At 34.9% G+C, this 23,162-nt stretch overlaps 1 protein-coding gene across 1 annotated transcript in view; it reads right to left on the reverse strand.

Moving 5' to 3' along the window:
* The window catches only part of CFAP47 (cilia and flagella associated protein 47), a 258,908-nt gene that overhangs the window by 145,148 nt on the left and 90,598 nt on the right, over positions 1 to 23,162 (reverse strand). Inside the window, exons 41-45 of the mRNA XM_041399915.1 lie at positions 21,161 to 21,228; positions 19,926 to 20,071; positions 15,075 to 15,177; positions 13,929 to 14,155; positions 7,546 to 7,726 (exon numbers count right to left, since the gene is read on the reverse strand). Of these exons, the coding sequence (XP_041255849.1) occupies positions 7,546 to 7,726; positions 13,929 to 14,155; positions 15,075 to 15,177; positions 19,926 to 20,071; positions 21,161 to 21,228 (725 nt within the window). The remainder of the gene's footprint in view (positions 1 to 7,545; positions 7,727 to 13,928; positions 14,156 to 15,074; positions 15,178 to 19,925; positions 20,072 to 21,160; positions 21,229 to 23,162) is intronic.

The raw sequence follows: 23,162 nt of genomic DNA on the forward strand, positions 1-23,162 counted from the left end.
TTTTAAATACAGTAAAATAAACTGGGCTTAGAAATGTCTCAGCTTAGCATGTTTTGTTCTCTCAGTCTCATAAGACATTCAATAAAGATTAATTTAGGAATATATTCAAAGATTTAATGAACATAATCCATGGGGCCATAACTGGTTTACCTAACAATTTCTGAGAAAAGAGTGCCAACAGCAAGCCATGAGCATAATTTATTTAATTCCCATGTAGCGTGAAGCAGAGCCTGCATCCATCAAAAAGAATGAGGCTGGAAACATTTCTTCAACAGTGAAAGTCAGGCAGAGCAATACAGGGGTTTGCTACAGTTTCCATTCTACTCAGGATTTGTATTGTTTCACAGGGAAGCATTCCATGTAAATAAGCTGACAGTTTTGTTTTCTAGATTTATGTCTGACAAATGCCTACAGGAAACATTCACTTGATCATATTGGGTTTTGTTGTGAGACAGTTGTCAAAACAGGGCTATTTGCAAAAACTAAAACTTCAGTGTGCAATTGCACCATGCACTTTTGGAGAACTAAATCACAGCACATGGGCACTGGCCATGTCCTCTGGCAACTGCCTGGCCTTTTGTGCCATTTATTTATTGCATAACACAATCTGATCACCAAAACTAACAAAGTTCATGTCCTCTGATTCTTAAAAATCTTATAACTCATCATTTTGCATCTGCCTGATCTAAAATGATGAGTTATAAGTCCTCTAACTGCAAATTAAGTCCTCTAACTGCATTAGCCTACAAACAGTACCTTTCAAAGAAAAGTAACAACAGTTGTTTTGACATTAAAATGTAAGAAAAAACATATTCTGTAAGGGAGTAATAATGGCTCTTAGTAATCACTGGTTAGCCTTATTACAATTGTGGGAGGATGAAATGAGTAAAAATAGAAATGTTACTCTTCCACACCAAATATGTTGTCATATTGCACATTATATTAGCTTTTGTTCAGCAATGGTGAGTCTATAAATTCAGAATTTCAAAGCTAAATTTCTCACTGAAATTATCTCAGTCTCTGACACTACGCATGTCTCACAAACTGGTCAAATTAACTTCAAGACTGAATTTGCAGGTATGGACTCCTAGAAGGCTAAATAAGCAACCATAATTAAGAATCCAGACTCTTCTGACTTCTGTTTTTATATCAGGTCTTCAAATGGTCTCATCTGAATTAGAACATCACTCAACCTGGTAGTCTTGAAAAAGCAACTACTCTTTTATATCTCTTACTGAGTGCTTAAAAGTTTTGAAATATTTTGCTGCCACTTTTTATGTTTATTTATGACTTCCTTTCACTTTATTTTAACCAAACAGATTTGTAGAAGGGTTTCTGAAAAACCTACTAACTGGCTATTTTTTCCTTTTCCTGCTTAGATACAGTATACCATCATACACCTAAATAAAAAGTTAAAGACACTCAGTCAGAAAATGAAGTTCTACTGGGGAAAAAAGAATGAAAGCAGGTTTTCTTTAATTGATCTAAAAATAAAAATGGGAGACACTTTTGTTCAATGTCTTGTTATGAATATTCATCAGCTGTGTTTGTGTATCAGTCAGGAGCCAGTGAGGAGCTGTGTGGCACTACATAGAGTAATTGTAGGAGGCTGGTTGTTTAATAATCACTGAGCCTAATATTTACAAAAAATACTCACAGGCACTCTAGAAACAAGTAGTCACAACTCTAGTGAGCAACGCTGCCAAGTTACTTAATACAGCTTTAAGAACCTTGTAATGAAGGTGTTTTCTTAAGCCATTTGATGAAGAGCCCCTGCTGAAAGGGATTAGCCAAATTATAAGGAATTAAACAGATAAAATAGAGTAATAATTCAAAGACTCATGATCTAAAAACACAAGAGCCAAGATCTCTCTAAAACACACACTCAAAATTTACAAAAAAATTTCAAAACTGATCCTTTGTGACTGGAAGACTAAATAAACTTTCTTACAAACAAGGAAGAGGGCTCAGAACTATTACATAGACTGCACTGAATGCATAAGAAAATATTACGTGGAAAGAGGATCAAAACCAAGTATTTTATATCACTTACTGCAAAATGGTAAATTAACGTATAATTAGTAATGAAGGCTTATAGTGAAAAGATATAAGAGCTAGCTAGAGACTTCTGTGGTGCAGCTCCTTTCTTTTTTGCAATCTAGATTTCTCTGAAGAAAGGTTCTCTTTTTTTGAAAAAAGAGAAAAAAAGTAAGTCACTAGTAGCTTTACCAGAAGCCACAAAGAAGTCAGAACAATCTAAATAAATTAACTGTAGGAACAATTATTGAGAAAGTAGAAAATATCTAACAATTACTGATAATTCTGTAGAGAAAGATTTCTCATCATTCACTGGGTAGAAAGGGGGGGGCGGGAAAGAAAAACAGGAGAACTCTTCTTGGATATTCTTTGTAAGTGTAACAGCAGGGAGCCAACATTGTCAAATCCTGTAGAAAGAGGCAGCAGAACTCTAATATTAGCTTGTGATACTGAATCTAAATTACATAGCAAGGCGGAGCAACATTTTTTCATTGAAAATTAATTCTAAGCTTTACTTATTTATATGGAAAATTTTGATGTGAAATAGTACAACACAGCCATCAGAAAAAAGGTTTTAATTTTATATTCAGTCCTAGTTTTTCCATGTTTATTTTTATAAACATAGAAAAACCCTAAACCATATGGAATTAAAAAAGCATTCCCAGTGCATGCTTGCCTTAGAAAATTTCAATAATGCACATGCTAATAAAGTACAGAAATTGCTCATCAGGACACACTTGCTTAGGTGCATATCCATTTGAAAATTAAAATCTACTATTACCATATAGAACTGCACAAATCTATCATTACCAATGGAATACATTTGTTTATTTATCATGCCATGTTGGGATTTGATTATTATTAAAAAGTATAAAATAAGCTATTTATATGCTGGTACTGATGTGTGCTGCTGCAATGCTTTGAACAGCAATTGCCATCAAGCATTTACTCCCATGTATTTTCTTTCCTTTAAAAAATGTCTAGTCCAAGGGTATTGCTATCAGGTTTCCTGCTAATAGCACAAGTGGTAATCTAAAGTCATTTCAAGGCAGAAGATTGCAAACAAAAAAAAAAGTCTGAAAAAAGAAAACCAAATTAACAGGAAGCCCTTCTTATGAAATATTTGGGTGCTTCGGTATCGATGAACTGTCACAGGCAGCTCTGTGAGGTGCTCTGTCTCAGGAACTTTTATATTTCCATTACTCAAAGCAATTGTCATTGTCATGTTACAATGTATAAAGGCACAGCCTATTCCAGAACATTCCAGAATTTCCTAATTCTGGGATAAGTCCTTATTTAATAACAAAACACATATTATTGGATGTTCCTCTTAGCATTAGAATTTCACTAAATAATTCTTATATTAAGCCCTAGCCTGACAAATGAAGTATAAGTGTGTATGTTAGGAAATCTTCCACTTTTTTTTTTAAAGATTGAGTGGTAGAAAGAATTTTGTTTCTCTTGAGTTTGTTCATATTTGATAAACCTCTTAGTCACATATTTTTACAGGAATCATAAAATGTTTCATTACAAATCTCTGTCTTATGTAGGAAGTGCTCTACTTTCTGCATAGAGCACTTAACAGTCTTCACAGTCAGACATATTTTCCCTTTTTAAATAATTACAGGTAACCTGAAAGGAACCTTTTTCCTTCAGAGATCATGGAGTCATCTTTCAGGACCTTGAAAATTACTACAGAACTTGGCTGAATCCTTCCTCATTTGCAACCTTCTGTCTAAAGTGTGGAACAAGAACTGGATGTGCTGTTCCAGTATTAAGTTCTCCTTCATAATATAATAACAGCACTTTTCCATACCTGCACTGTATTTTTTAAGTTATGCATTCAAGGACCCTTGTTTTTAAAAATTTTACAAAAAATCCTTTGATGAAAGAACAATGGAGCTTGTGTCAGAAAACAGAGTGGGAAGTAAGGCTGACAGCTTTAGTTCACGCTGTGAGATAGGTACTCTGCTGCTTTGCAGATTTCTCAAACATTTTGGGAGACATCACTGCAAAACAAAGCCCTTCTCTCCTCTCTACCTATGTTACTTCATCTTTGATAAGTAACATTATTTAGCATAAAAACCATGTTGTTCAAAGAAATTCAACTGCCTAAGAAGTTGTTCTGCTTAGTTAAAACTTAGTTGAAGCTGATTTTTAGCTGATTAACTGCTGAAAAGACAAATAGCACTGACTTTTGCACTGGTTTTCACAGTCCTGCTCAAAAATCCACAGCTAATTCCTTCTTTCCTAATCACAGAGGGTGTTGTGGTGCTGGACAGAACCACCAATATACAGCAGGATATTCAGAGATAATGTAAAAGCTCTGACTTACCAAACATGGTCCTTACCTGCAGAAAGAGCATGCTCACTTACACAGATACAGTTTTGTAAAATAAGACTGCATGGCAGGAAATCTTAAATAATTATAGAGATTATAAACATATATATGCATTACTAAGTCAGTGACACTGGCAAGTAAAGTTACAACTCAAGTTACAATTCTGAGCCATAAACCTCTCTATTCAAAGTTTCTTGTGCTTTCACCTTTAGAAGGAACCTGTTAGTTTGGTTTTGCATGCTACTTCTCTGTTGCCAAAATTTGGAGCAATTATTTTAATCCCACTTGACATTTTATCCTTTTCATTCTTTCACAGCATCCCTCTGAAATAAAGGCAACATACTTCAATGTTGCAACATATTTAAATTATGCCTAACATGACTTTCTGAATGTTCAATCTACCATTCTTTGGTTTGTAAAGCATTGCAGTTTTACTGTCAATTACCTTTCTCCTGAGCTATATATAGGAATTGAATTATTTCCCACGTTATTTCTGATGATAGAGGGAAACTAAAGCTCTTAAAGGTCCCATTTGAGACAAAGGTGAACAACCACCATGGTGTGGTTAAACCATACCAAATGGCTTAGCATGCAGACTCTATTCCAAATATATAATTACATATTTGCTTGCACTAAAATTCATAGCTTACAACTATGTAAGAGTTCCAACTAGCTCCTTTCACAAAATCTGTGTCATTCCTAACTCAACAAACTCTTTGTGTAATCTTCCCAGTAAGTGAAATGCAGTTGACATTGAGCAATAACTACTGGTTCCTAAGGAATCCTTTCTGATGACTCTCCAAAGATGAATTAACATTTGCTGAAGGTTTTTAATCTTGGAAATACATTATTTTAGATCTATGCAAGTATGCAGTATGGGTTTTGATCAAAATATCACACTTTAAGTAAGGTAAGCATATTGTACTCTTTTTATCTATTTGATCTGTAAATAGTGCCAAAAATGTAATAAGGTCATTTAACAAGATCCATTTTACAAGAAAATGTTTTGAGTGGCATTGATTTTTTTACCTTCTAATTCCCTGTTGGCAGAGTTTTAAAACACTGGCTGCACACTTCCTCCTACTGCAATCTAAGAAATTCTGATCCAAAGATTGATTTTAGTCAGCTTGCTTCCACCTTTGTTTTTCTTCATAATTATAACATTGTCATTTTTTCAGAGAACCAGCTACTCCCACCTTGAGGAAAGCCACCACCACAGCTAAAATACAACTGCTTTCTCAGACAATAATGTCAAAATTTTCACATGAGACCAATAGTTTGCCCAGGACCACCATCTGGGGACTTCTGCCACAATATTATGTTTTCTAAGAGCCTGTAAATCCTCCTGTGTCTCCTCTTAGTGCAATAAATACACTGAATCAGCTGGCACTGTCTTTCTACTAAACACATATTGGTTTTCATGCTATTCAGCTGGTTATCTCAGCTTCCCTTTCTTTATTTCATGTTCTTTACCTCACCACCTCTCTGAATTCACTACAAAAGCCCCATTTATTTTTCTGCATCATCTTGACATTTCTACTTCCTCATGTAACTATTACCCATCCTAGAAAGAAAAAATATGTATCACAAAGATTGTATACACTGCCATATGATCTAATTTCTTTGCATTGATTGCTCTCCTCTTTCAAGTGTTTGTTTAATGTCCTCTGATGAATAAAGAAGCAGCATGAACTAAGAGAAAAATAACTACTTCCTTACTGTAATGTCATTCCTTTACTACATTCTTTACTATAATATTGTTTATTCACTACATTTTTGTAGTTAATACAATGGAATTAATATCCTACATTTTTCAGATATATTCATTCACATTTCAACTTTTAAAATAATTTGAGCAGTTGCTAAGCAACAGTGATCTGCCAACAGTTAAGAACCTTTGTTGTGAGACCATGATGGAGATCCTGTCAGGACATCAGATCTGTGTGTGCAGAGTTGGCTCTCTTTCCCTCTGCTCTTCTACAGTGTAATCCAAAGAATTTCCTAAAACACTCAACAAAGCCATTAACTATTTTTAGTTCACCTCTGCAGTAATCATGACACAAACACATTGTTAACTTGACAATGAAAGAGTTTCAGCTGGGATTTAAGTATCCTGCCACACATGACATGTTCCAGCCTTCAGTCTCATATGTATTTTACAATTTCTACTGACTGCTCATCCTATAGTCCCTCACCAATCTTCCTTCTAATACTGCCATAACTATTGCTGTCATCTTCCTAAAAACACACCCTAAAATGTTTTATAGCAGTTAAGTTATATTTCAGTTAAAGTATCTGCAATAAAGACTCCTCAGAAAAAAATAGAGATTATTTTTATTATTCCAGAATATAATAAAAAAACCCAAGATATACATTGAGTGTCAAAACAAAGACCATGAAAGCAAAACTGATTCCAGTGACACTTGGAGAAGTGAACTGCAAAAGTATGCAGAAGGACTCCATTGATTAAGAACTGGTGAAACAAAAATAGATATGGACTGTGTAAAATTCAAGTTTCCACAAATTTGCATGAAGTTCCCCCTGAGACTCCTTTTCTCCGGACTCCAGCTCTCTCAATGGCTCAAGTTGCTTGTGAGTTTTTTAAAGAAATGCGACCTAGAGTGCTTTATAGGTTTAAATAAAGCATTTTTTAAAAATCAACAAGATTTCTGTACAAAATTTAAGAGACTAGAAAAATTAGAGACACCAGACTGACCAAAGATGGCAAGATCACTCTGAAAGGTAATGCAGACCTGTTCATTCACCAATAGCTGAAATCTCCCTCTGGCTGACTGAGGGCAAACAAGAAAAGAGATGTGATATGAGTGGCACAATTTGAACACAGATCAGTGCTGGATGTGAAGTGGAAGGGAGCAGTGGGAAGGGAGAACAAAGTCAGGATCTGTCAGATAAACAGAGCAAATTAATTTGTCTTTTAGAGCAAGTCCCCTGTGCTTATGTGCCTTTGAGAAAACCAATAAGCCAATGGCAAGTGGAAAACACTGGTTTGAGCTAATATTTAGAACTTGGGGAGTGACAAGAAAGGCAAATTTGATCAACAGTAGAAAGGAAAGAAAGATCATTTGCTGGATCTACTCAGGAAAACCTTAAAAAATATTATCTTGGCAAAAGAATACAGTCAAATTCATCACCTTTATGACTATTACCTGTTTTCTGAGATGCAGGGCATTTGTCTGATGAAGTGTCCAAATTAACTCTGGCTGAAGATAACACTGGAATAGAGAACTTTTTAGGAACTTCAAAGACGTGTTTTATGCTCACTTCTACATTGTAATTCACATACTTCAGCTCGGAGGGGTGCTTGCAAGGCTTCAGAAGTGCACGTCTCTGCAAGTGAAGCAATCATGTATACAGCTGAGCAATCACATAAAATTTTCAGGTTGAGAAATGCAAAACTGTACAGACTTAATTCTAAAACTGAACTGGTAATTAAGAAACTTACATAGCAGTTTTGAGTGATCCTTCCAAATAAAAACTGACTTGTAAGATATTTTTAGACTTCATGGAACTGAAAAATTTGTTTAAGAATAATGCATTTTGAAATTTACAGTAAATCCATAGCCTACCCAGAAATAATCTCTGCTAGTCTTCATGCATAGGCAGGAAAGGCAAGAAAAGGGGAAAAAAAAACATAAAAAGGAAAATATTTTGTATCAGTGGTAGTAAGATGCTTCTTCTCCTACTTCATAAAATTTCTGAGTAATAAGAAGCATAAAAAAGAAAGTTTTTGTTTTATTTTGTTTTTTGGCAAGGGATAACTATTAGCTAACTGATCTTTTAATGTTGAAAACGTATTTTAGAAATATGGGTATTTAGAATCAATTCTAAAGACAAGTTAGCTCCTTCTCTTGGTAAAAAGTATTGCTAATCAACAGCATGAAACTTATTAGTAACTGGATTAGCACAGTATATTAAGGCAAGCTCAATATAGGCATCTGAACCTCTTAATGAACTTAATTTGACTCCTGTAGGATAACATTACAAAAATACTGCAATGATTTAATACACTACTTGCTCAAAATTGCCATTTTCAATCCAATAACACACTATAATTGCAATGCTCAAGAGTAATTGTAAACTGAACAAATTTTAAACCAAGCACTATTTTTTACAGACAAGGCTTTGAATTAATGACTGCTGTGAATTATCTTGAAGCAAATCTATGCAGAGATAAATATGGAAATATTCATATTTTGCTAAGAAAACTGGTTTATTCTTAAAGTCTTTTGCTGTAAAACACTGTCAGGACTGCAGGTATCAAAGTACATAATTTCAGTAGGCCAAGGAATGCAAATCCATTGAGGGAATTCAAAAACTCAATTTAAAAGGAAAAGCAATTGTTCTTAAAGATCACCATTAGGTGTAAGACAGTCAAGTTACTGTTTAAACCAACAAGACTTGGGTTCTGCATTGGGTTGGTGGTGGGGTTTTTTTGTTTGCTTTTTTTCCCCCCATTTTCGTACAAATCCCATATTCCCTCGCTGGTTTTAGAAAGCAGATCCACACTCTGACATTGCTTTGTTCTGATCATTATTCTACCCTTCCACAGTGTCAACAGAGTGTTAAACAAAAAGTATATATGGACTTCAGGAACCTGTTAAGATTTAGCTGTTAATTTAGGATTTTTGGCACAATAAATATAGAAACAGATAATTATACAAAATTCTTGTTCTATGAAGAGCAACTGGACAGATGTATGTGACTAAAAAATTCACATCAAGCCAAATTCTTAGGATAGTTCTTGTACTACTATATTTGCACAACTTTGTGCAAATATAAATTACAGAAGGAGTAGGAAAAATTGCTATGTGAGTTGAAAAAAAACTGAGCTCACTATTCACTCATTTCTATCATATAGGACTGGACTCAGACATTATTCCCCCTCAAACCCACACAAAATTAATTAAAAAATCAATAGGTACAAATAATTCAATTGCCATATTAATTGCAAGTTCCACTTTTCTCTGATAGGAATGAAATGCCACAATAGGTACAAATAATTCAATTGCCATATTAATTGCAAGTTCCACTTCTCTCTGATAGGAATGAAATGCCAGAATAATTTGCAGTGGAAAAAAAAAAACATTCCAACTTGTAATGGGAGGTTCCTAACCAAAAGAATTACATACATTTACCAGTTTAAATTTGACTTGATCTTCTGCATAATCAAATATAAATTTATACCTACAAATGATTTTCATAACTAGATTATTTTCCAACACTGAAATAAAAATCCAACATGATTACACAGTTTTGTTAAATTTTGATTGACAATATAATTGTAAGATGACCTTTCCTGGAGCACTGAACACATTTGAATTATAATTATCTTGAAGAAATGTCTCATTATTTAAAAACTCACTGAAAGACTTTTTTTAAGATCCTTGTTCATGTTATCTCATTTTTCAGTATAGGTTAGGGAAAAACCCAGTTGGTTAGCATTACATAATCTAAGAACATTTCAAATATTTCCTGGCACCTTGTAAACAAGTAAAGGATGAAAACATTTTTAATGAGAGACCTTGTGGAAAAAGAAAATTCTGCAACCATACACAAGACTAAACTTTTCTGCCTCATAGGTTAACATTTCCAAGAGAAAATGTCAACACAATTCAGATGAATGTTGCAACTGCTCCAATTTTTAACATTTTTGTGGGCAGTGAGAGTTAAATAGAATTTAATAATTTTTTACTCTCATGATCAACGCAGATCTAAGGCCTCTCTATTGCAAAAAGGCAGATTCCAAGCACTTTTACTTCACCAACCTGATGGTTCATGACATTCCAAGTGTAGAAGTCTTATTACCAGCTAATAGTATTTGCATTCAGTTCCCAGGATTAATTATTTTCTTAGAATAATTTTTTGAAAAATGAATGGAGGGTATATAAAGCATCCGAATTAAACTTGATCTTTAAAGTCTCAAGCACTTTTTGATTTTCCAAGGTATTTTTTCAGATGTGCCACCTGCACTTTCTATGTGTGACGGGTGGCAGATTCTGTTACAGGGTTCTGAGGCACCTCTCTCCTTCCTCGCATATTACTGTTCTTCAAATCCTAATTTAGCACCATTTCTTCCTTCCAGAAATCAACTTCTAAAACTGTGTCTCATGAATAAAGAAATTTATTATCTTGGTCTCTCAGAACCCCTGTGATCAATCGTGTTTGCCACCTCCCTTAATCCCATATCAAAAGATAAGTGATGTAATATAGAAGACATTGGTCTCACTCGTAAATTCAGCAAATTGAAATCTGACCACAGGTCCTTTTTTGAAAAGTTCATTCCCACTCAAATGTATCTAATGCAATTTTTTATTTCCAGTACATTCTCTGCTCAAGGACACCATGACTTTTCCTTAAAAAAAAAACAAAAAAAAAAAAAAAAAAAAAAACCCCGCAGATTCTTTACACTGAGCTTACAAATTTCCATAATCATACAGGAGAACACAAAAAATCCTTCTTGATCCCTGGGTGCCTATGAAGAGCACAAACTCTGAAGATCCAAGGTGCACAGGTGGAGGATGAGACTTTGCCACATTAGCTGAACAGCAGAAGCCACAGCCCCGAGTGCACAAGGTCTCCATTCCTTTTTCCTTGATCAAAACTCACCAACACCACTGTGGTGTACTAAGATAAAAACACTCCATGTTGCTCAGACACACGGACAGCAAGATAGCAAGGAAATGCACAATGTCCTAACATCTGGAATATGGCAAAGTGGTGGCCACACTCAGATGAGACGTGTTCAAAAGGAAGCAAAACAGGCCTAAGTAAATACTTTTAACAGTTTAGCAATGAGGGCACACCTGGACACAGCAGAAAGTTAAAGCTCTAGCTCTGGGATTCTTGTACAACAGGATTTTTCCTATCAAAATGTTTAGATATACAAGATGGTTATTGGCATCTATGAAGAAAAACTCCTGTATCTAGCAATTGGGTCTAAAACTAGGCATGTTATTTTGAGTCTCACTTCATTGACTGCAGCATCCTCTCCCTCACAATCCCAAGTAAATGAATTCTCATATTGTTATTTCTTTTTTCTTCACTTTCCTCTATTTACTACATTTAGCAACTTCAGTCTAAACAGTCTCTTATCTTTTTTTCCAATACCCTCTTCCTTCTCTTGTTATCTGAGTTCACCTAAACATCCCCCTTTCAGCTTTCTCTTTTTCATCATTATTAATTATTCACAAAACAACCTTTGTTAATTATTCACTCTAATGCCAAATCCAACCTTAACAGTGTTTGAGACTTCCTATATTATCCTATGTTATCTTTACTACTACTTAAGATTGTTTTAGGAGGAATTAAAATAAAGAAACACTCAGGAGGTAAGAAAGTAACACAATTTTATGGAAAAAATATTTTAAAAACAATTATTTGTTACAAATTCTAATAATTAAAACAATCAAAATAGATCTTTGTTCCTTATGGCAACAAAAAGAAAGAGTAAAAACAGAGTAAAAAAGTACCTAGGGCTTTTAGCTGTGTATAGATGGGTCAAGTAAAAAAATTACACCTCTAGTTGCTGATTATGGATTCCCAGTTTGACTCCAAAATCACAGCCCACCTTTACTACTGTCTTCTATGTGACTTAAGTAAACATGACTAAAATTTACAGTTTAGAGAGACTTACAGTTTAGAGAGACATGGAAATCATGTAATTATTTAGTTATTTATTCTTCAATTTGACAGGTAAAAAATGGACCAAGTATTACTACGTAAGGGTATTTTCCCTTCTGTCCATCTATTGTCTAACATGATTCTACCGTCAGGAAGCAAGTAGAAAGATGGAACAGAAATCCAAAAAAGAACCACAGATTTCCAAAGATTCTGGATTTATCTTTAACCTACAACACCTACCCCAAAGGATTTTGTGAGCCTAAATAATTCATTGAACCATGGGCACTGTAGATCAGGGGGGTTTTTTGTTTGGTTTTTTTCCCTTTTTTTGTGGGGAAAAGGAAAAATTTAGACCACCTGAAACCATACTTCAGCTCCAATTTTCACTGCAGAACACCAACCCCCCTCAAAAAATATTTCTCCAGTTAATACAACCAGAAGTTGTATGTTATCAACTTTAAACAAATAGTTGGCACAAATTTATCACAAAAAGTTTTTTAAGAATATGTTTCATATTTCAGTCTGCATAGTGGATATTGAGGTTTTTTTAAGGCATGACCTCTTTCCTATGCCAGTAGCAGAACTTCACCCCTGTATTTGTCATAAGCAAGTGTAAGACTTTGTATACATGGAACAAAATACTTCTTTCTGCACATTAGTTTCATTTCTCACATGATAATTCATTCAGTGCTAGTATCCATCATTATGCGTTTCATAAGGTAATTAAGCTAATTATCCTCCAGTCTTCCACAATACATATGGTTTTAGGACTCATATTACATCTTAGCATGTCTAGAGGTGCAAGGAGTGTTCCTGTCATATACAGTCTTGATTCCATCCACAACTTCAGAGCAGTTAGGCTTTTCATCCAGTATTTGCTAAGTCACTGTGATATTAAGGGACTTGAATTATAAAAACTCAATAAAATATTACCAGAGCAGTGGATTAGCCATAACCACAAAGGAGACTACTTGAGTCTAGATGACATGATTACAATTGTTGTCCCACTCAAAACACACAACAGATTAAAGTTACAATGTAATTTTCCCTCATTTTGTTTGCTTTCTATTACTTTTCAAACAAAAGGCATAAATTCAGGAACATCAAATCAAAAGGGAAAATTTTTTTCCTCTTACCTGGCGAGCTGTATAACTGGAAAGTTGGTGTAACATTGCTGCCTAGCAATTGGTCTGAGGCCAGGCACCATCAGGGCACAAGGGAAATGAAAACCCACAGTGAGGCTATCATCCTCAGAAGGCTATACTGGAATTCTTCATGAGGAAAATCCTTGTTTATTTGGCATTACTATTATAAATTTCTTCACAATTAAAAACTGATTGTTTAATACATTACTTCGGGAGAACTTTTTGTTTCTAGATGTTGAAAGCTTAGGAAAGTATGTACCGGTTGGAATGATGCATAAGCGGGGAGCTATATCTTATTAGAAAAACTCCTGGCCTTTCAAAAGTATTTTGCATTGATTGCAAGACAAAGAGAAGTCTCCTTCATTTACTCTAAAGGCTTATTGGGTTGGGGACTAAAAATCCATTTCTTATGAAAATATGCATAATGAAGGTTACCAATACAAATACCTTTTACATAGAATATGAAAGCTTTTTTAAAAAACAGGTATTTTTCAGAAATAAAGTAAATTGTTAGTACTTTTCCTAACTTTCCTAATAGTCAAGTTTTCTTAAAGGAAGAACATCCTGGGGTGACAAAATAGCTTCAGAATGAATATGTAAAATATTGCAGTTTCTGAGGGGGAATGGGGATCAGTAACTGTCAGATTACAGATGTGTGAAAAAAATATAACTTCACACTATTACCTTAAACATAAAAACAATTCAGTCCTACAAATCGAGGACAACTAAATTTAATTGCAGCACCAGATAACTGTGTTTCTCACCTGTACCCTGGACAGCCCCAACAGGGCAGTTGCAACTCGGACGCTGCTGCTCTGCAGAGTCCCAGTCATCAATCTCCTTTCATACTCAACAGCTGACATCTGCTGCTGTGCAGCCAGAGCCAGCGCCCTCTCTCTTGACTCATTGATCAATGGAATCTTCAGATTCTCCTCCAGGGTCTGACCAAGTCCACATTTCAAATATAAAACTGTCTGTGCTGTGCTTTCATCTGTTGAAAAAAAACAAAGAAATGAAAGAGCAAAACAAAACCATACACCACATTTATCAGCTGGTGGAATTGCAGAGAGTATTTAAAATTTCTAATCTCCAAAGAAAATAAGAATACAAAATTCCTTCAAGGTTTAGTTCCATGCTATTAACCTAGTACATGCCATTTATTACCTATAATACCTTATTTTTCAACAAAATTGGGATGTAAAAATTAGCAGACTGAAATGCAACCCAAAATTTAGCTAATAGGGCTCAGAAATAGCTACTAAATTAGCTAATAAAAATATCCCAGACTTTAGAGTTACTAGCATTATGACAGTATTAAAAGTTTACCCAAAGTCTTTCTGCTACCTACACAACAAAGCCATGCTTTTACCCCTCTAGGTGATGTTCCATCTCCTTTAAAAGAAACCACCACAAATTATTTCAAGCAGCAGTTGTCAATTATTTCAAGTTTCAAGTCCTACACTGTTTCTGAAATAGGACTGACAGGAGTTTATCCCTCACTGTTTAAAGAAAAAAGAATTGGAATATCACATCTCTGCGCACAAAACTTGTGTTTTAAAGCAAGAAAAATTCTAGATAAAGATGACTTGTCCTGATTCATATGGTGAACAACCTATATTTAGAAGAAGAAAATAAGAAAAATCATGAAAAAGTATTTATGTAGACTGTGTTAAAAGCAATGCAAGATGAAGATCACCAACAACCAGCTGATGCTCTGAAGAGAATGGACTGGAAAACATTAGAAGAAATATTGCATATATTCATTATAATGTATTTTTTTACACTTCACTATAAACAGCTTCCTTTTTTTAACCATATATATTTAATAATTTTAAGAAAAATCCATAGAAATAAAAGAATATAAAAAAAAATTTGCTGTATTTTACTCTTCTCCCTTCTATTCATTGTACCTTCTGAGGTAGCACGCAAAACATTTGGACTATCCAAGGCAGGCAATTCTGAAGTCAGAGGTAAATCACCTATTCCCTCAATCAGGTATACAAACTCTCCAATCTGAAACACAAGGACACACATCCACACACTTCAGAGTGCAACTCATGCAGAACAGAGGCAAAGTATTACAACTAACAGCGAAGATATCCTAGTAACATCTAAGATCTGACCTGACCAATAATTTACAAATTCAGGAGAACTGGTTTTTTAAACTATGCCTAAATATAAGAAAATTATTATTTCAAGCTATGTTATGATAATAAAGTAACTTTAACTGATAATATTAAATCTGAAAAGTCAAAAAATTTCAAAAAGCAGAATCCTTTCAAACCCTGCATATAATTTAACTGAATAAGGGTACCCTGACCCATAAATACAGAAAAACTCTGAATTCTAAATATCTACTTGAGTTACATATAATTAAACATGCTCATGAGCAACCTTCATTGCTCTTCATCATTTTGAATTTTTTTTTTAATGTTTACAATAGTTTTGAGGCAGAAACATCTCTCTAGAAAGAAAAAATATTGAAGTCAAGGCAGGTTAGCATCATGTACAAATTCTCCCTTAAAAATTAGATTAGTTAGTAAATCTTAATTATTGCATTAAAAAATGGAAAATCTACAGAAGCTTGAAAGTAAACATAAAGATGACCAAAAGCAAGACATTCATTTTTCATAGAGGAAAGGATAGCTTAATTAGCAGATAAATAACAGTTTGAATTATAGATGGAATAAAAAAATAAGGTGCAAATGAAAGACAGAAAAGTATTTTTGAAGAAAAGAAAACTCACTGAAAGTACTCCAAATTTAAATCCACAATCAGAATGGCCCAATCTAAAAATATATGTAAGCTAGGTACCATACACCTATCTGAACTAGGCAGGAGATTTAACATATATTCTGCATATATTGCTTTGATAATTTCTTTGTGTTTACCAGAATTTTTTTCAGACAATTTTAGCTTCTACTGATTGCAAGACAAAGAATTAAATGCCTCTGCAACAACTGATATAACTTGTACATTCTGTCGCTCTTTTTTTCCATAAACTATATTCTGTAAAACTCTGCCCCAAAAACACATATTCTGTCCTTTATACTTCATTCCAGATATGAAGGAAATAATTTATTTAAATAATTTAGTGTATCTGCCAATTAACAGGTTTTCCTTTTAATATTGTTCAATAGCATAAGAAAACCCTGGTTTTTCCTTTGCTTTCATTTGTAGTTTAATCAGATATTTATGTTAAAGCTGAAAACACTGCAATTATATTTCTGACCCACCAGAAGGAAAGCTATTCAAGCTGGATGGTATTTTCTCCCCTTCCTTGAATCAAGAGCTCACACAAATCTTCCTTGAGAAGGATTAAAGAAACCTCCAGCAAAATTGGATTCTCACACACAAACAGCCACTCCTGGGAACCAATTTAAACAGGAATGATTCCTGTTTGACACAGTGATTTGGCTCCATAAGGGCCCTTAACAAGCTCACAGCACACGCAACTGATTTTAGGAAGGTGCTGGTTGCTGGGATGCCATTCTGCTATCAGCTACTTTTCCTGCCCTTGCTGAAATCAATATGCTTATAGGAAGGAACAAAACTCCCCAATTTCCTCTGTGCTTTGAAGAATTCTGGGATCTTGATCTCCACAGAATGCAAATCCTGTTTTCTTTCCGCTGAGCTTTTTTCCTGATGCTTTGGAACAGAATGGGTATTTCACTGAACTTCGCGAGTTTAGCTTGTATGCCCATGGTTTTAATGATTTATATTTCCATTTTCCATCAGCTGCAAACAGCACAGCATCAGCATTGTGCAGGGTTTACTGTTAATGAAAATAGCTAATAAAAGAGCTGTTGAACTGTCTATCCAATCCCACTGCTATCCCATGTTTCAAAAGAATGTAAAACTACTAGGATTTTGTAGTTGCCTGTGCAAGCCAGTAAGTAAAAGCAAAAGATAGCAAAGTGTTCTTTCCATAAACACTTTACTTTTATACTAGACACTTAGCTGGAACAGCCTGGACTGGCACTCTTAAACTATGATTTAATAAATTAATATCAATAAAAATTCCACATTGTTCACATTAAAATTACCTCCTGGAAAGAAAGATACATTTTTTAAAAGCATATTTTTTTAAAAAACATAGTTATATTTAACAATATTTAATATATTCTATGAAAAGATCTATGCCAAAAAACTGAAAAATTTCTGTTTCAATTTTTCTTAAAGAACAATGAAATACTGAAACAAATCTTTGAGAAATGTGCTAAATGGCTTGTGCTGTCATTTCAAGCTTTAGGAAAGTTAACATAAAGATTACTTCAAAATAAGAAACATCCTTGAGGCCAGAAGCCTTGAATCGGTGTTTCCTCTTGCTGTTATTTCAAACACATAGCTGCACTGATGGATAGGATTCTCAATCAGTTTCAAGTACAGTGATTTAAATCTCAAGACTTTCTTCATTGATTGTAATGAAGGAGCAGATCTACTCTGATTGCTATTTTGGTCTATTTATAGGGTAGGGGGGAAAAAAAAGGGTAGGAAAGGTAGGTAGGAAAAAAAATCACAGAAAAGCTTAATTAAATTATTTATTAGATTTTATATACAGCACAAGTCCATATTTGAGTGATACAAGACTCCTCATTGTGTAAAGTCATGATCATCATACAGCATGGTGGCTGCACTTCTTTGTCAGTTAGATAATGGTATGACCGAAATATTGCAGCCATATACAAAATATTTAAGAAAGCCATTTGCAGTTTCATCTTTTCCTAGGAGATTTAATACAATTCCTCACAAATGATGCAATTAAGTAGATGGAGGTAATTTTTCTAACCTGACATTCTGCATATCAAAAATTCATATCAAAAATTTTGCCCTTTGAGGAGCCTTTAAATGGATCACACTACTCAGCTAAGCTGGAAGAACCAGGTAATCCAGAAAAAGTTACCATACAGGACTTAACAGCAGCTTCTCTGAGGCATTAATGCTTCCTGCTGTGAAAAGGTCAACTAAGCCTTCACTAAGAACAGTGACTAGTAGCCAGGTGTCTAAATTTATTTCTACATCACCACTGGAGGCAACACTGGGGCTGTCAGAAATGTACTTTTCCCTTTCCACCTGAAACATGACCATCCTACAGCTCTGACCACATCTCTTTGATTAACACTCTTTCCTTAACGTTTCCTTCTGCTTCTAATAAAGACACAACAAACAGGTAAATTGTCAATAGCAGAGATTTAAAGGGTAATAAATAATAACAGGTAAAAGGAGATTCTTCTCAGATTTACTCCCAGTGAGCATTAGGCCAGGTTTTTCATTGTCTAGACACTGAATCTAGATATTTCATTGAATTAAAATGATGGACCTAAAATTCCTTTATGAATGTACGGCTGTTGATGTGTATTTCTTCCCTAATAATTTCTCTCTTTGAATGATGCTGAGCACTGGATTGATTTTCCACTGAACTATCCACAAAGGTTGCTAACCTCTGACATGGGGACTCTGTGGGTGATTCCCTGCTGTCAATAAGGTGTGAACTCACTATTTCAATGTGTATTCAACAGAAATCCCCCTTCTATCTCAGCTAATTTTCAAGAAAATCAAGAGAACTGTATACTCTTTGACCATCCTTATGACATCCATATGGTTTGTTTTCTTTTAAAATAGCCAGTATTTTCAAATACTGGACAGAGTCAGAAAGACAGACTTGAGCATCATTGTATCAGTCTTATTTTCCTTTATGAACAAGATAAAATATCAAGCTGGCCATGTGGCATAGTCAAAGTCATGTTTAAGCAATAAAAAATCCCATCAAACACACAAACACCAGACACTAGCAGAAATTCCATGTTCTATAGAAGGTAAAAATACGGAAGCTGAGAATGTGCAGGAGAAAAAGTCATTTGTTTTAGATGTATTGTTACAAATCATCAAACTGTGGCACAGGCATGTAATTGGACAGAGGGGAAGCCGAAACACAGAGGCATTGTTAAAGTAAGAAGCAGAATCCAAGCCTTGAGATCAGCTACACATAAAAGAAGATATAGAAACAACAGGTTTTGAAAAACATTGACAGCCAGAGACAAAACACAGCAGACAGGTTAAAGAGGTGAAAAGATGGACTAAACACACAGAAATAAGATTGTGACCACTGAGATAAAGAATTACAGGAACATCAAAAAGTTGGATTGCAAGATTTGAAGTTCTGAAATTTGATCAAAATCAGATCTTGGTGATTTGATTGAATTTCAGTTAAGTATATAGGACAACATCCAGGCTACATGAGTCAAGAGAGACTGAAATGTTGTTGGAGTCAGTATTCACGTACAGTCATTTCTGAATGGAACTGTGATTGAGAGAAAAATTTTAAAAAGAGACAGCAAGGAAAATTATTATTCTAATTTGACAGCATACCCTGAATACAGGGATGAATACATGGAGAAGTACAGAACAGTAAAGTCTTTATCCATTCCCTGCCTATGCATTATTCTTGCACCCACGTCAAGGAAAATTATTTCAATTTATTTTCTTTTCTTTTCTGAAGCTCAGATGCCTAGAAAAGGCACCAAAATAACATTCCCTGCAGTATTACTTTTTATTACTTAGTGGTTTTAAAGTTAATAGTTGCCTGCAGCATTTGATATAATTCTAATTATGTGTAAAAGGACAGTAAATAGTTGCCCTTGATCAGGACCCCCAAGTTCCTTTTCACAGCACTTCTCTCATTTACCCTATTCATGCATAATAGGCAAAAGTCCTGGTTCTTACCTGACATGATAAACACAGAACACACACTTTATTCTTACCTTTTCATTAACCATAATGACAGTGCAGTAACGCTTTTCCTGATAAAAGGGAAGGAAGTGAATATCTAAGGCTGCAGAACCTTTCCCTTTCAAGAACAGTTTTTCTGTTGGACTGAAGAACTCGTGCAGGAGACCAGACTGATCAGCTGTTAAAATAAATTTAAGAGTGCATTTAGATACAACAGCACAGGCTGTAAAATAAAAGTAGTTGCATGAGTTTGAAAAAAAAAAGATACTGTATACAGCCTCCTGTAGCAATCAGTATTTAAGGCACACCTGTAATCAATAATCACTATTTACAGTTAGAGTTGGGTAGATGTACTGTATTATTTAAATATATTTTGCTAATTACCTGTGTTCTTATTCTGTACAGTGAAACAAAACTGGGGAAAACAGACAGGTCTCACCATTAAAAATTCCCTAAGGAGATACAGCCTTTAAGAAAAAGTCTACTCACATCAGAATCATTTACTGCTATTTGAACAAAGAATCTCATTTTCAGAGCAACTATGTCTGAAATCTTCTAGAATAGGCAAAATCTAAATACTGGCAACACTGGTTTTTTTTTTTTTTTTCACTGCTTTCACAAAAGCATTAGGCTGGGAAAGAATCTTAGGGTTGGATCTGGCAGGCTCTGACTTTCTCACTGTGTGCTTTTCATCTGTCAGCTAAACAAATTTCGACACTGACCCTCAGGCCTTTCTGGCTGCCTTTCTAGGCAGGACAGCAGACCTAAGAATATATGTGAAAGTGAAAACAACAGAAATGAGTGAGATCACATAAGAAAATTATGCCAAACTCTGGCCAAATAGATAGAACAGGGATGGGACACCCACAACTTCTCTGAGTAACCTGCCCCAGTGCAGGGTACCACCCTCACTGTAAGAATTTCTTCCTCATATCTAATCGAAAGCTGCCTTCCTTCCGGTTAAAGATATCACCTCTTGTTCTATCCCTACACACCCTTGTAAAAAGTCCCTCTCCAGCCCTCTTGTAACTCCTCCAGGTAATGGAAAGCCACAATAAGATCACTCTGGAACCTTCACTTCTCCAGGCTGAATTTTTTGACTGTGAGGCACAATTTGAGGCAAACATTTTATGAAAACTAAAAATAATAGCTACTGAGCATATCCATATATAATATTTATTGAATATACTTAGAAGCCAAAATCTGGCTTCCATAGATAATCTAATTTCTACTGTAGTATGACATAGGGTATTGCAGAGGTACTTACAAGAAGTCTCTTTCTTTGAATCTTCAGGCAGTGCAGAAATTTTTGAATTTAATATGCTATTGTCAGAACTAAAAGGAAAAAAAAACAAAACAATATTCTAAAGCTGGACATTTTTATCACCAATAGATAGCTTAGTTCCCCTTTTTATGAATAAACACCAGAAAAGCAAATGTTATCAACACAAAAAAAAAAACCCCACCAAAATAGACCACTACATTTTGGAACCATTTTCCAACCAGTAATATTAAAAATCACCCTATCCACTTGAGGTGGCTACAGGAATGACCTATATTAACTAACATTGCAGTTAATCATTCAAAAGAAACCTAACATAATCAAGACTTTGTCTAAGAAAGGAGAAAGGGATGAATCTTAACCTAATCACCTGAACTCTGCTCATTACAATATTGCTTTTCAAGTGTATTTGAAAAGAACAGATATAGTCGAAAAAAACAGCTTCAAACAAAACCTTTGAACTTCCATCCCACCAAGGCAAACTGTGCTCCTGACCATCCTATTTTCTTAATGTGACTCCATGTAGTTTTCTATTCTTCTTCACAAGTAATTCCCAGCATTGTTGACAGGTGTTAAGATTGTGCAGTTACACTTATGGAAGAATTTTGCTTAATTTACAATATGCACAGAGCTCAAAGATGTTGAAAACAATACTGTAATGTATCAAAAAATACTGCGAGTTTCAGCTCAAAACTCTGATTTCAAATTATCCACACATAAAGGTTATTCCCCCCGGCAGTAAAATTTGATGAACCAGCACACAGCAAACTATAACTACATACAATGTTTGATGTTGGGTCTCTCTTAAAATAAATAGTTAATCTTGCTGGGCTAAGAAAAAAATCACAACCTTAAACAAATGGATGTGCAGAACTCTCAGAATATGTTACCCTGGAGATTTGTTTTAATACCTATACTTAAAGACCATTTTTCAGAAAGGAAAATGATCTCTGAGTACATGCATACAACATACTATTTATACTATACTTTACAAATAAGTATCTCACATTAAAAAAATACTAATTTTATATAAAACATCATTTCTCTCAATGCTTTATCTTTGAATGAGAATGCCAAGTCATGCTTGCAAAAACAGAGACTACAGCAGAAGAATCACTGTAAAAGTAATAAACGGCTCAACAGCTGTATGAAAAAATAATAGGAATCATACAACAAAATACATAACATTTTTTCACTACTGAGAATTATACATTGACTAAGTCCTATTTTCAGATCTGAACAACTGAGAAACTCATTAGACTGATTTAACATGGTATTGAACTTCTCTCAATATCAATTTTTTTCTTACTTCAGTGAACAAAGCACTTGCAGGTAAGTGATGGGAAAAGAAAACAAACCTGTGTTGTGGAAGACATGAACACTGTGTCTCATTCTTCCATAACAAAAAGAAATAGCATCTTGCTCAATAATAAAACTGAAAGGAATAAAGTTCAGAAGGTATAAGAAGCTTGGTTATGTTCAAAGTCTGGTTCAATACATCCTCTTTCAATACACAGAGAAATAAGGAAAAGGATTAGGGAGAAGAGCGTAAAGCTGCCATAAAATAAGTCTACACAACCTGTTCACTGCACCTGAGTGAGGCAAATCCCTGGGATCAACAGAGAATGTGGAATGAACGGTGCAAAAGCAGCCCTGTGGAGGAGGATTTGTGTATATTGGTAAATGAAAGATTACAGATGAGCTGGCCATGTCCACTTGTAGCCCAGAGAGCCAAAAGTGTCCTGGGCTGCATCCAGAGCCCCGTGGGCAGCAGGGCAGGGAGGGCACTCTGGTGAGACCCCACCTGCAGAGCTGCCTCCAGCTCTGGGGTCCCCAGCACAAGAAAGACAGAAGCTGCTAGAGGAGGGCCACAGAATTGATCAGAGTGCCGGAGCACCACTCCTATGAAGATATCCTGGAGAAGATAAGGCTCCAGGAAGACCTCACTGTGGTCTTTCAATAATTAAGGGCAGAGGGAGGAGGGAGC

Source organism: Onychostruthus taczanowskii, unplaced genomic scaffold, assembly GCF_017590055.1.
Source record: "Onychostruthus taczanowskii isolate IOZ18803 unplaced genomic scaffold, ASM1759005v1 scaffold17, whole genome shotgun sequence".
NCBI lineage: Eukaryota > Metazoa > Chordata > Aves > Passeriformes > Passeridae > Onychostruthus > Onychostruthus taczanowskii.